This window comes from Lepeophtheirus salmonis, chromosome 1 (assembly GCF_016086655.4).
Source record: "Lepeophtheirus salmonis chromosome 1, UVic_Lsal_1.4, whole genome shotgun sequence".
NCBI classification, from domain to species: Eukaryota; Metazoa; Arthropoda; class Copepoda; order Siphonostomatoida; family Caligidae; genus Lepeophtheirus; species Lepeophtheirus salmonis.
This window is the reverse complement of record NC_052131.2, coordinates 23,009,667-23,024,725: the sequence shown is the minus strand read 5'-3', so window position 1 is coordinate 23,024,725 and position 15,059 is coordinate 23,009,667. Positions and strand designations below refer to the sequence as shown.

The following is a 15,059-nucleotide window of genomic DNA, read 5'->3' as shown; positions in this document are numbered from 1 at the left end:
GTTTTTTTTACTCCTTGTGGTAGATATGTTTTTAATAGAGCACCAATGGGTTTTGTGGATATTACATATCTAAAGAAGGCACGGAAGTTGATCCTGATAAATTGCGTGTAATAAGTAAATTTCCGAATCCAAAAAATATTAGGCATTTTAGGAGTTTCTTGGGCTTAGTCAATCAACTGAGTCCATTTTCATTAAAGATAAGTGAAACAGCGGGACCTATAAGAGAATTATTATCATCAATAATTCAATTTGAAACATATAACTCTATAAGAAATAATAAAGTTGATCTAAAAAAATCAATCAACATCAAACTTTTTTTTTACAATAAATCTTCTGAAGTTGTAATATAAGTTATTAAAGGTTTGTTGGGTATAAAATGCATCAACTCAACAAATTTCAAATATATGATATCATAGTTCGATGTTCTCTCAAGTCGGGTTCACTCCGTAATGGCATCCTTAAAGGAGATTGATTTTGACCGTATATTTTCCCATAGGCTATTTGATTCGAAGAGTATCCACACTGACGTGGTTTAGCTCTGTACTCTAATAGCCTGTCTCCAAACTCTTTCAAATCAATTGTTTACGTTCCACATTTAGATACCTTAAATAATAACCACAAATATCTTTGGCCTCAAAGAAGATGTGGGGTATGTTACCACCGTTACTCCCAATGACTCCAGGGGTTCTGTTGATGACTGGAGACTTGATTTTAAAAATATGGGAGGCATTAGCTCTCTATGTGCCCTAGTATCTGTCGTTCTGGATGTTTTGGGTTCTGTCGACCGTCCATTGTTTCTCATCCGAATAAAAGATAATTGGTTTACCGTGGGACTTGAAATCATTAAACAATTTCCTTTGTTGGACAGCCTGAGTGGCTTTCATTTTATCTGTAAAGATAAATCTTTTGCGGAGGCGATATGTCTTCATCCTCAGATCAGTGTTTATGGCCCAGGAGACAGTTGGATGGCTTGCTTGGCGTTTTTTGGAAAGAGCGTTATTCGGAGTCCAAGAAGATGCCTTTAATGACTATTTCAGTCCTAAAAGGAATCTGGGACTGCATTTTTATCACTCTTGGGCTAGTGGGCTTTTCTCCTGTATACCCCTCCTCGTCGTAGACTATACTCTTTGGATACAGAAGCAGGGTTTTTTTTTCTTTTTAATGCCGAATAGACATATCTTTGCTTATAACTCTGACAAAAAACAAAAATTGTAATTTAATATGTTTATTACAATCCCAACAAATATCTGACAAGGTCAAAAGAAAAAGAAATCGTCGTTATTTATTCTGGAGGCAAAATACTTTTAAGCAAACGTACGGGGCACCATTTATAATTTTATAATTTATATTTATTTAATAGCTTCTTATTCAAAATTACCGTATTTTTATACAAGTAAATGCTTTATTAAGTAATTGTTGCGATAAAGGATTCTGAAATTATACGATGTATTTGATAAATTAAAAAGGAGAAAGCACACTACAAATGATTTATTCTTATATTTTAAGGAAGGCGATATAACTATTCTTGGTTTTATTCATCAGGCATAGGACCATAACCCCTATAACAAGCTGTTTTTCCTGATTCTGAGCAATCTGGTGAGCATGTCTTGTGGCAAAGTTTCCACATTGTACTACAATATGGATGACAGTTCTCGCAATATCCCCAAGCCTTGAAAAGATAACACTGTGTATCATATATCATCACATTTTGGCATATTTCTAATAAAAAAATAGATACATTAATTAAAACAGTTATAACATAATGAAAGAATGTAGGCCTACTATCACACACTCCACAGGTTTTAGGGCAAAAGTATCGGACATTTTCTTCATCACAATGGTGTTTATACGAATTACAAAGGTTAGGGTCAGGTAAGTCCTTACAATTCTTTACTAAAAAGGACATAAAATATCAGTATCATTATTTAAATGTATATAGTCGTATGTTATATTTACGAGTAAGAAGATGAAAACTTACATAAACAATAACCACAGGACTGTTCACAATAACCTTGATCTTCTTCATTAAAACAATAAGAGAGAGTTTCTTTGCATGTATCGATCCTATCTTTACAATGACCATCTAATACGATAAATAATTTTATTAATGTAATAGGAACATATACTATTATCATATTTACCCGTACATCCACACGTTCCATTACAATAATAATAGTATCCTGATTCAAAACAGTCACTTGATTTCACGCACCCCGAAATTAAATCTCTACACTTACCTACTAAATAAACAAAATAATACCCAAAAAATACCAAAAATTAATTGGTTTACATTCTACTTCAACTAACTAAGAACGAAAAAAAGATTCTAGAATCTATATTATTTTAAAGGATTATAAAAGCATTTGAAAATTCTTCAATTTTGTAAATCGTATATAGTAAAAAGATTTATTAAAAAATAATGAAAGATTATACCATAATATTAAAAGGAAAAGAAGAGAAAATGCAAACTAAATTATACTTACACTCCCCATTGATATCAACTCCAATAAAAAGTAACAGAACTAGAGGTGTAAACGACATATTGCCTCTGGTACGTGAGATGTGTATTTAAAATTCAAATTTCCTTTTTCAAATTTGTATTATTTTATTTATTGACGTTAAAAATAACAATATTACTTTACTCCCTTAGGTATATGTTAGGTTAATATTTGCATGTAGTCAGTCGTGTATGTAGAAACACTTAGCAAAACATGTGAACAAATGTTCTTTATTTACGTTTTAGATTGAATGCAACCTGTCAATCCCAAAAATATATTAAAATATCAGTCAGTCTACAAAATTTTATAGCAAAATGATATAACGTTGTACACGTATATCTTTACCCTCAATTGGCAATATAATTTATCAGAACTTTTTAACTGGATATGAAATGGTATTTCTGACAATAATACATACTTTTTATTTGGGTGACTTGTACTTCCACAACGAAGTACTTATTGGTTGTTGTTTTTTCCTGTATATTTTCCTCTTCCAGCTTTTTGTCTGAAGGACATTTAGTATTAATTGACTCATACTAAAATTATTAAATAATCAATAATCTAATTTTTCGTCATAATTAAATATAAATGGAGCGATCCGTTGATGTTGAAGTGAGAAATAGATTAAAGAGGGGATTAGAATTCTATAAATTGGCAAATTTCGTCATTATCACTTCTCCCTGATATCAATTTCATCATCCCTTTTTCTCTTCTCACAGTTCAGAGCTAGGGAATCACTCACCTAGTTTAAGTTCATCTCTGGATTGAAACCGTATGACGTCACTAAAAATACATCTTTAAAGTGGGAATGAATTTACTGGAAATGAAATGACCTAGCGCCGTATATGTAAATGAAGAAAATAAATAAATTTTTTACAGGAGTAATTCTTTTTCTCCCTCCAAAATTTAACATGTACAAGTTTAATACAAATACCATCATGTAATTGGGCTTACTAGAATTTTCAATTTGATATATCGTAACAACTGCTTGGAAAGATAGGCAGGTTTTGCATTAAAATCTTTGAAATGAGTTGAACGTAAAAGTTTGTTTTGAGAATAAACTAATTTTCCATTTGAAAAATATTACAATAAATAGATGTGTGAAGTTTTTTAAATTTATTTAGTATTGGCATACTTAAAATATAGTCACACTACGTCTACTATACAGTGTACAAAAATAAAGAACAAAGCGTGCGAACTCAGGGAATAAAAACAATAGCTCAATTCTCCAGAAACTGTTCTGCCAAAAAGAAAAAACTGTAATAAATCATTTGATAATTCTGTAGAGAAAAATGCGTGGAAGGAAAAAGGGGGGGGGGGGAGAAAGACTTATGCTATCATTGTTTAAAATACTGATGTGATTATCAGCTGCCTGTTTTATTATGATTTTTGAGGGTATAACGAAAGTATTTATTAGCAAAATGTTTAATGAAGATATACTACAACGTTTTTTATCAGTTACGGTAGATTTGAAAACATCACAATCCATGAAATTGTAATTCATTATTATTCTCAGAATAATAATTAATGAAACGACAAAGTAGAGTATTTCAAAATATATTTGAAGTTCCAAGTATAAAAAAAGGCTTAAATTAAATATAATCTACATACTAAAAAATAAACCATCATACATTTATGATAAATATACAAAACTAAACAATTGTAATCATATAACTGATAATAACAATAAATTATAAATACAAAATATTGAAATAATTGCTTAATCCAAATAATATTTTCTTGTTCTGACATGAATTCAATTAAATATGTCATAACTTTTAGTTGCTAAACACAGGCCAGACGTGGAGTTTAATCAAAAAGAACATCACCCTTTTTTCCTAATGTGGAAGTTGCTATATACAATTGTGTACAGGATAGATATATCTATCGTCGATATTACTCCTTATTAAGGGCATCAAAGAATACCCCCCGTTATTTATGCGTATATAACAACATACTATTATCATGAAGGATATACATAATTGCTAATTATAATGCTACACCCAATGTAACTACCCCCGTTGTTGTGATCATTTAAACAGTTATTTTTGCCTTTTATGGGTTATCTGAACACCTTTTCTTGGAGTTAATCAACCATAGCTAATCCTTAAGTGATAAAAAAGTAATATTTATTGACTATGTAATATTGGAAAACCTAATGATCATATCCAGGTCTTTAAATGAAGAAACTAATGTCAGACAAACTAGCTGCGAACCATCCAAAGCTACTACTCCTTTTTTTGTGACCATTTAGGCACTTGTTTTTGCTATTTCATGAGTTGTGTGTCATAATTCTTGACATTTTTGGCTAAAATAGAATAATATTTTATGATTATATTTTTAAAAAAATGAATACTTACTGGTAGATGGTACAAAATTCAAAGTTCCATTTCGTAATTTGGCGTGGATGACTCTAAGCATGCTGAAAGTTATCTTAATTTCCCAATTTACAATGGGGGTATTTCTATAAACGACATCATTACCAACATCCTCCATTAATTTAATGATGGTTCCTCGTTTATTTCTCCATAAATTTTTTGAAAGTTGGATGATTAACAATGGATAAGGTTATATTACATGCAATAAGCATTTTTGTGATATCAAAGTTAAAGTCTGACTTGATGTATTCATCGTTTACTTGATTTTATAGATGAATATCCATCCTTTTGATATGAAATGAGGATAATGAGTAGCGTTTAATTCTAGAGAGGGGACTGAAGGCACATTTATATCGATAAATCTGACAAGCCATCTGTTTCTCATCTGGTAAGTATTTCCAAATTCCTGGGCCTCCATTTCTAGAAATCCAGACGTTATTTTAGGGATTTTATTCAGTTCTCTATCGACTATCAGTATCTAATATTATATTAATATTGAATAATAAAGGCGGGAATTGATAAAGTTCTTGATAGAAGATGTATATTATTTAATCAATGAGGCCATAAGTATTTCTTCCCTTCTCCTCGCACGCTTTTGTATTCTCACCAAAATTATCAGCCTTATTCATATATACGTAGGGTTTTGGGAATCGTGTTTATGTATAACTTCGACTATCCGGTGCCTCTGTTTTCTTTCGGATATAAACAAACCTTTATTCATAAATCATACTTGATGGGTGATGGGTAGTTTGGAACATTCTTATAAGATATCGCAATTATGATTTTTTTAACATTATAACTTATTTGAAGATTTACTACATTTAGAAGCTTTCCTTCACCAAACTATACCTTTACTTAGTACTATTTAATCAAAATAATATTATCAAGACAATGTCTAAATGTTATTGTATGATACCAAAAGTATTAAATATTGATTGTCTAATATAAAAATTTGGTTAGGGATATCAATACCCAAGGTGGATATAACAAATTATACTTCTCGAAGAAGAAGTTGAGTATCATATTATGCAATGCCGCAATGGTAGTGTGTGAGCCCCTAGAATAGAAATCCTCCTATTATTAATATATAATTTCCGTATAAATAACTACATATAAATACATATTATATTCTGTAAATTATGTAAGACAAAATATATTGTAGGAAAAATATATTATGCCCCCGAAAATCGTTCATTGAAACACTTCGTGTTCAATCCTCCTTTAGTCAAGCCCTACTTTAAGTAAACCCTTTTCTTGCTAAGAGTCCTTTAGTGTCCTTAATGCCTATAACACTATGGCTAGTTACTATTACAAATATCCCTTCCATTAATAAGTTTGAATTCGTGCTGTACTACAAATATGGACAATAATACATCTTGAATACCTCAAGCCTAACTCCCAATTTCCTGTGTACTCGTAAGACCAAACCTAATTAGAGAACATTAAGCCCATCAGTACATCGTGCATTCGGTAGTGCTCAACAAGTATATCTAATCATCGTTAGACCTGGTATACAAGTATATAACTTCTATTTGAAAGAACATTCAAGGATGACGTCTAATAAATTGAACAGAGTCTGTAAGTATAGAGAAGCACAATTAAGATTATTTGATGATGCAAATAAAATATTTGAAGTATATATTAATGTAGAATAGTAGAAACGGCCAACAATAATCAAAATCTGTTAAATTATTTGGTATCAAAGGGTGTTAACGCAAATGCAAAGGTATGTGAATTCAATATATATCGTAAAAGTCAAAGCTGTTGGAGATTGTGGAACAAGAGCTAAGATAGAATATTATGAAGATAGTGTGGTTTCCAATTTCCTCATAAGAATGGGAAAGTTTGCCCTCCAAAAAACATCGAATACACAAGATGTGGTAAGAGAGGTCACTATGTAAGAGTATGCAGGTGTCGTCTAAAAGAAAACTCAAATTTGATCATCAACTCTATTCAAAATTTTCAAATGAATAAATTGCCCATCAATCGACCTTCCTTGATGATCTCTTGTCTCATCTAGTCCAACCAAAATATCTTTTTCTTTCAACTCTTTTTTTATTCTATTCAAAACTCCTTGGCATACTACCCCAATCAAGTTGTTAACGACCCATCGACCTCCAGAATTTTTTTCCTTTAATCTTGTGTTTCTTGACGACTTTTAAGCTTTTGTTGTGATGGGAGGTTTTGGAGTGGCGGATTACATTCCATAAAGAACGAGATATGTACGAGAAATCGCAAAAACGGCAAGATATACTTTTATTTTCCAAATCATAATTCAATGCATCAGTACCTCCGTTGCTAGAAACGCATGAAAAAAGGCACGTTTTCTTCGGTATGATGATGACGCACGTGAGAGAGCAATAAGGGGAAGTTGCTTTGCTGATGACTAGTACAAAGAGTAGAGGTTGTTGGAGGAAAATTTGTGGGAACTACGAATAATCAAACTTCTAAAACTGTCCTCACCTTCATGATCAAGTCAGCCTCGAGTAAATACAGTGTTGCCCTCATCCCAGTGGTAAACTTAACAGCGGAGTTCCTGTTTAATCAGTATAATCCCATCATGAGGACTCTTTGTGGCATTATCTGTTGAGAATTATACAGTAAATCGAAAATTATGCATCCATAATCTGTGTGGAGGTAATCTTCAGACCTCAATTTATCCCCCTCGCGATATTTCAATGCGAGTTCATTTCATTCTCATCGAAGCGGTCTACAATTTTAAAAACCTTTATAATTGTTTTCAGAAACTTGGTATGTCCAAATATTTACCTTCCTGGATCACCCCTCTGCGCCCCAACTTTGGCCACATCAGAGAAATTCTTCCCATACTAACAATATGAATTTATTGTATGTACCGAGTTGTAGTGCAGTGAAAAACTTTTTATTTAACAAATTTGTTAAGGATATTAGTTTCACATTAATCTTTTCCTTATTTGACACAATTCACATCTTCAAGTCCACCTATAGAAAGCCGAAAAAAGATAAGATTGAGATCCTTAGTAGCTTGATTTGAGTATACAGGAAATCAAATCCCTTATGTCTGAAAGTAGATCAATATGAAATTTCCCCTTAATATCTAGTACTTTATCTAGAGGATCTTCAACACAAGAAAGGAATATTATTTTATATATATCACAATTACTTTTATACCCCAATGGAAAATTCTACGGAAAGACAAACCAAACTTATAAAACGGTTTTATGACTTACAACAAAAGAAATGACCTTTTGAAAAAATAGTGAGCATGTTACATAAATCAATTTAAGATATCAGCCTGTAAAATTTTAAAAAAATGATTCTAGCTAGTGCAAAAAACTGAATTCTTCTCTTTTTATAAACCTGTGATGCCTATATCCACAGTTGTGTGAGCGCAATATTTTTGTTTCCTAGTCATTTCTCCTTTTTGTAGTTACAGGAAAAGAGAGAGTCAGCCTTCTTGTGTGAGTGCGATATTTTTGTTTCCTTTCCAATAGTTTTAGTATTCCTTGCCTATATATACGTATATATAAAAAGAAGTAAAAAACAAGCTAAGCGTGCGAGTAAAATTGTTGAAGGGGAAAAAACTTCTTCTTACATAATAAAACCAACCACTTTTTAGAATAGTGGATTTTCTTTCCTCCCCAATTTCTGCGCCCGTAGGAGTCACGCGCCTTTAGCATTTGCCTATATGCACAAGCCAGCTTTCTATAATAGGTAAATTTTATCGTGCAGTGATAAGTCGAAATTAGAAAAAGTCCTTATACTGCAAATAAAATATGCCAGTTTGTTTTCTACTTTTTTCAAATTTGGATTACGGATAGTTTGGAAACGTTTGGATTTTTTTAAGGGAATAATCTATTCAAAATTTTATTTTTATAGTATGTTATCTTTTGTTAACACATCTCGTTCCAAGTTTGAAAGGAGAAAAAAAAGTTTTTTACTGCGTCAATAAAGATTTAAATACAGCTTTTATTCTTAATTTACATTTATGCATGGCCATAGGAGTTATTCTAAAAAAATGATGAGCACTAAACGTGATCTATAAAAACTACTTTTTTATAAAAACTATTTTATACAAAATAACTAAGAATATATTTTAGTATTTATATTCGCTAAGAAAAGAGTTTTTGTCTTATTTCATAATTTGATAGAGATGTGCGACCTAAAAATGACAACCTAAGACAATGCAATTTTGCATAGGTAATTTTCATATTTTTGTAAGCTTTTCCGCGATTTAAGTTTTAAAAAAAACTAATCTAACGTTCAAGTCCAGTTTTAAGCATTTGGTCTCAAATCCTTGTTATCAAACATTTTATGATGTCTTTAATTTTTTTTATGGTCAGTACAAAATTATAATATAAGGTCGATTATGTTAAAGATTTTCTTGAGCCCATAATTGAAGAAAATATATGGAAGTTGCGTGATTATAATTTATAAACGTTGCGTGATACAAAATGATATATTTTGAATAGTGATTTCAAAAAAGTAATTTTTGAACAAATTAAGATATAGATACCTGAAATTATTGTTAATTGTTAGGGAATAGGATTTTAAGTAAAGTTTTTGTGGTCTACCAAGTGCCCATTCTAGTTTTTCTGTAAGTTATCTCTGTAACTGCGCTAACCAAAGTGTAAAATATAAATGAATAATTTTTTTAAATTATTGTTTTTGTAAAGAGAGCCAGTTAGAGCCCCCTCCTCGAGACTGAGTGCGGAAAACCTTGTAGCTCCTTGCATTGTGCCGGTCCTGAGTTTCAACAGTGGAAGAAGACCTTGCAAATTGAGGAAACCCCAAATGAGTACTCATATTCAGCTCTGTTAAGGTGTATTACCGATACCTTCTCTTGAGTCGAGTTAGTTTTTTTGTGAGCATCATCTCCTGTCTGAAATCTAGCAAAGTGCGGGTGAGTCCCTGGATGACTTCATTATTCGCTTTAGAAAGCAGTCACACTTCTGTAAAAATTTTTGTCGTGGGTTTGAAGCGTCTTATGAAGATGACATGGTCCTCGGCTCCCTTTTGAAGGGTACCTCATATCCCAAGCTCCGCCAAACTGCTGTCTAGGAAGGTCTCCGTGACCTCGAAGACGTCATGTCCGTTTGAAACTCCTGCTTCGATGTCGGAGTACAAAGTCACTAAAGGCCTGGAACGAGGAAAAAAGAATACCAAGATATCAAAGAAGCCCTCTCAAATTTGTAAGTTCTGCAACACTTCGCACCAATTCGTGAACGGGGCTTGTACTGCTTGGGGTAAGCAGTGCCTTAAATGCAGGAAGGCGAACCATTTTAGTTCCTGTTGTAAGGGGACTCCTACTCCTTCCTGCTCAACCGTCTTAAGCCTTTCTAAACGAGATGATAACGATCGAGCACACATATATTTGTCCATACATGGGAAGAGAGCCAGATTTCTTCTAAACTTAAGAGGCTATGCTAATCTCGTGCCCCTATCTAGGGTTCCTGATGGAGGCAATCGAAAAAAGACTTCTTTTGTTAAGGTTTCTGCAGGAAGCAAAGTTCCAACTTATGCCGAAGTTTCTCTTGATGTCAAATTTGATGACTCGAAGTCACAAAATTCAAACTTCATTTGCACTGCCGTCAACCAATCCATATTGTGATTTCGTTCAAAATCTACATTGACGACGTGTTGGTTTTTTCTAAAACTAAGGAATACATTGAGAGTAGTCTATTCAAAAATCAAAAGTGTTGGTGTTCATTTAAAAACCAGTAAATGCTCTTTTTTTTCCAAAGCAACTCACTTATCTCGGTTTCCAAATATCCGAAGAAGGAAGGTCTTTGGATCCTGAATTGGTAAACACTGTCCTAAATTTCCCTCTACTTTCAAATGTCTCTGATGTCAAATCATTCTTGGGACTTGTCCAATTTTATGGGCATTTCATTCCTAACGTTTTCGAGTGGTGCTGCGCCTCATCTTGAGCTCCTGAATAAAAGAAGTGGATTTTTTATGGTCTAATCAACCCAATGACAGCTTCGTAAAGAAAAAGGGTTCTGTCGATAATGCTCAAGGCTTAATTCATTCCTCCCTTGCCTCTATTCTTGTCAACGGATGCTTATCCCTTGGGTCTTGGTGCTATTTTATCCCAATTGCTCCCTCATGAATTGACGTGCAACAAATTGATGAAAGATTGGAAAGGTTGTGGATGCAATAGGAAGCGTACTTTTCAGAGTACAAGTTGACGGCAAGATCATAAAACGTCACATCAATCAACTCCGTTCGGGTTGATTGGGGTGTCGTATTATATATTTTATTACTTAAGTAGTCGTTCTAACCTTACTTATTTACTGGTTCCTCATTGTACATTGTAAATATATATATTCGGATAAAGTAACTTATAATCAGTACTAGATGGGAATCTATTGTTGTTTAATCATCGTTTATTATCCTCCATTCGGTGTTCCCGTGTTTCCCATTGGGAACCCCTCATCCTCCTTTGTGTGTCACTAGCGTGAATGGTGCCTTTTTGGGGCTACCCCTTTCAGCGATGAGAATTATATTGATAAGTGGTTTATTACTCCTAAATAGGTAAATAGTAAATACATATCACCTGGCTTAAGAAATATTATAGATATCATATTATAGGTCCCCGACAAGCTTAGTAGCAGACCTGGATCCATAATTTACACCACCTTTTCCCTCTTTTATTTACTTTTACAGATGTTATTTACTATTAACATTTCAGATACAACATTTTCACCCTTGCGACGTTAAAAAATCATGGAAAAACGCTGCAATTGCACTATAAATCTCAGAAAATTTACTAATTGATTAAAGCTAATTTATTGTTTATAGCACATATTGTATTTTCTTTATTTATTCTATTTTCGCACAAAAGCACAAGAACCGAGGCGGTAGAAAATATATTGCAGTCTCTCTTCTGGTCTCAGTTTGACTTTGTCGGTTGCGCTTCTAGCTAAATCGTCTTGGATTGCTGCAATTCAAATGATCACTTATGAGAATTTAATCTGTTCAGTAAAGGCAAATAGTGCAATAGTATAACTAACATTTTGAAGTACCTATTTTGAAAGATACGGGACATCCTTGTCGACAGCTTTTTCATAAGACTCTTTGGTTACTCTGTAATTCATCAATAACTATAATTGAAGTTCCATTGAACAGGAGATCACAAATTGGATTTAAAAACTTGTTGGAAGCTATTTCTTTACAATCTGTAGGACAAAATTATGACTTACAGAGTCAAAAGCTTTGCTGAATTCAATGGCAATGATTGTACCAATTTATTTTCTCATTTTAAAGGCATTAATAGTTGCATGAATATTTTGTAAAGTATTGGCAATATGTCATTTTTTTTTTTTTTAAAAAGCTCGATTTGTTTAGCTAAAACACCTGTTAAGATTCTATATAATTCATTTAGTATAGTCAAAGGCCTCCAATGACTAAGTGATGTCAGGGTTCAATTTACAAACATATTCTACGAAACTTTTTATTTATGATTTAAAAAAAGTTACAATCATAAATTTGGTTTAGCTACATACTGAAAGGATTGTTACGTAGAAATCTGTTGATTGTTTACCGTTACTGATTATTTGGTATCCTTGCAATATGTTGGGTTGTCTTTTAAGTATACATAATTGTGGGAGTGACACAATACCTGTTTAGGAGTGATTCTGACGATCAAAACCTTTTTTTTATCAAATTTTTGCGTTCTTGGATTTTTAATTATTGTTCTGGAATAAGTTAGGCACTTTTACATTCGATTCAAATAGGCAAATATAAGTTATAAATAACATTATTTATTAGAATTTTTAAATTATTTGACCATCAAAATTTTGAGAAGTTACACACTTTTAATTAGATGTTATCGTTGAAAAAATTAATTACAATAAAAACACCTTTGGAAATTAAAAAATCCTGGTTGCACTTCAAAAAGACCTGCACTTATTATAATTCATGTTTTGTGTATATGAATCATTGTTATATAAGATTACTAAATGTGAAACCTACACAATTCATTTAGAAGAATATAGAATATAGCTATAGCCCATGGACGCCGCCTACAGTCAAAAATTCCAGCACATAGTAGGTCACAGAAGAAATCACTTAATGACGTCCCAAATAAATTACACAACATCCGTAATAAATGCAAATGTTATTACGACACCGGTACTAGGAATTTATGTACATTAGATATTGAAAGTAAAGTTCAAATAAAGATTCCGGCAACTAAATTATGGGATAAGGTTGGTGTTATTATTAAAAGTCAAAATCGAGATTACCAAATACGTCTAGAAAATGAGACTTTATGTATGATAATATCCCAACAAGAACACATCTTGTCGAATTTTGACATACGGTTAATGGTCCTCCCTCATTATGGTAATCCCTATTTGATAATGTAATCTTTTTGATAGTAAGAAGTATAAAATATTAACTAATTTCCAAATGGAACTCTGAACTTTGTACCATCTAAGAGTAAGTATTCATTTTTTTTAAATCTAATCATAAAATAGATTATATTTTAGCTAAAAATATCAAGAATTAAGATAAAAAAAACCATTAAATAGTAAAAAAGTAATTAAATGGAACAACAACGGGAGTAGTAGCTTTGGATGGTTCGCACCTAGTTTGTCTGACACTAGTTTCTTCACTTAAAGACCTGGACATGATCATTAGGTTTTCCAATATTTTTTGAATGGTAGATATTGTTAGAGCTGATAAAGAAGGTGACCGAACATCCCCACAGCGCCTTGAGATCCCTTATGCTCTCTGTGAAGAGGAACTTGGCCCACTTCAACCAGAATGATGTAATGAAGGCTGTCCAAACTGTCCCGTTTACAGTTGGAGATCAATGCCGAGGGTGATGATATTGAATGATAAAACAGCAAAGTGTTCAATTTGAATTTCATATGTGAAAAATTTTGTTTGTACAAGTCATCTGCTATTATTTAAAATTAACTTAAAATATTGTCCGGATTTTTTTGCCCAGCCTCGTATTTAAAGAAACTCGATTTATTTGCTATTCTAATTATTTTAATGAGGTTAAAGTACTTAAGAAGTAATCATGGACCAACTTGTATATACTAAATCTTTTTTTTTCAAAATGAGAGTCCAAAAAATTAACATTAGTTATAAAATTTCGTCATTCTCTGCAACTGTTGCACTATAGCAGTGGTGTTTATATTCATGTAGGGTCTGAACAATTCCACAGTCTTTTCTACTGATATTTCATGCAACATGAAAAATAATCACTCTTAATGACAGCTTGTTGTCAAAAATTGACACATGTATATTTGCAAAAGTAAATTAAATACTTTATATACAATATATAATTCATTTTACATTGATATTAACGAGGGTCTTACTTCCGTAATGTTTCGATATGTCTCACTCACGCCTTCCCTCGCTCTCTCACACAAATGCCATAGCTAGTTATAACATATACATTCATACCTATTCATACAAACATAACATGGACTTACTTAACATGTGTATTTTTCAATATTTTAGTTTGGCTACCTGTCAATCACTGTTAATATATGCGAAAAAATGGTAAAATATTCCATACCTTGCTGACAACAAAGTACCTTATGTATTTTGTTGTCAGCTGTCGATTCATTCTTCTTTTGTTGATATGTCATGGCTATTTTGTCATTTATTCTTTTTAGTAAATACACAAAGTAATAAGTTATTATTCTATGCATATGCTCCGTCTCCAAAAGAACAGGAATACAATTCCTTGTTGATCCCTCGTCGTTTATATAATATATATTTTTGTCATTTCAGTATTTAAATGAAAAATTTTGGTTATTTCTTCATAGAAATAATTTAATAATTACTCTTTTTATCAAATATTACTAAGCAATATTATATTACAGACAGTATCAAATAAAATGCTATGTAGATTTTAATAATATGTAATTAATTTTAAAAATGGGGAAGAAATAATATGACAAAGGAGTATATAAGAGATAAATGGAAGTTGGTATGATTGATGTTGGATTTGGCTAACTACCAGATGCTTTTGGACCTTTTTTCTGTTTAAAGAAACTTATGTTTTCCTTTCATTTCAAAGACAAAGATTTTTAAGCTGAATACATATGCTCGGACAAACCTATAACACACATTTATGTATGTGATTCAATACTTTTATAATTAAGTTCAACGCCCGAATAATATCAAAAATTATCATTTATATCTCAACTGAAAGAAAAACTGGATTTGAACAGCGTTC

At 32.0% G+C, this 15,059-nt stretch overlaps 1 protein-coding gene and 1 long non-coding RNA gene across 8 annotated transcripts; both read right to left on the bottom strand.

Moving 5' to 3' along the window:
* Positions 1-1,473: 1,473 nt before the first annotated feature.
* On the bottom strand, positions 1,474-2,680 carry LOC121126707 (uncharacterized). 3 transcript variants are annotated; one of them, XM_071894055.1, is made up of 5 exons: positions 2,484-2,680; positions 2,142-2,240; positions 1,979-2,083; positions 1,739-1,893; positions 1,474-1,669 (listed from the first exon to the last, which is right to left on the bottom strand). In XM_071894055.1, exons 1-5 carry the CDS (start codon positions 2,539-2,541, stop codon positions 1,532-1,534), a joined length of 555 nt encoding a protein of 184 aa, XP_071750156.1. In that variant the 5' UTR covers positions 2,542-2,680; the 3' UTR covers positions 1,474-1,531. The 3 variants fall into 3 exon arrangements, with proteins under 3 accessions (XP_071750156.1, XP_040577986.1, XP_071750153.1); XM_040722052.2 differs by having other exon boundaries at positions 1,474-1,719; positions 1,783-1,893; XM_071894052.1 differs by having other exon boundaries at positions 1,474-1,893.
* A 4,225-nt stretch (positions 2,681-6,905) lies between these two features.
* Positions 6,906-14,047, bottom strand: LOC121123879 (uncharacterized). 5 transcript variants are annotated; one of them, XR_005866149.2, is made up of 5 exons: positions 10,608-10,853; positions 9,693-10,511; positions 9,372-9,626; positions 7,646-7,837; positions 6,906-7,586 (listed from the first exon to the last, which is right to left on the bottom strand). It is a non-coding gene; the product is annotated as an uncharacterized lncRNA (long non-coding RNA). The 5 variants fall into 5 exon arrangements; XR_005866146.2 differs by having other exon boundaries at positions 9,372-9,995; positions 10,071-10,511; XR_005866152.2 differs by adding an exon at positions 13,877-14,047 and having other exon boundaries at positions 6,907-7,586; positions 9,372-10,511; positions 10,608-10,789.
* Positions 14,048-15,059: the final 1,012 nt, after the last annotated feature.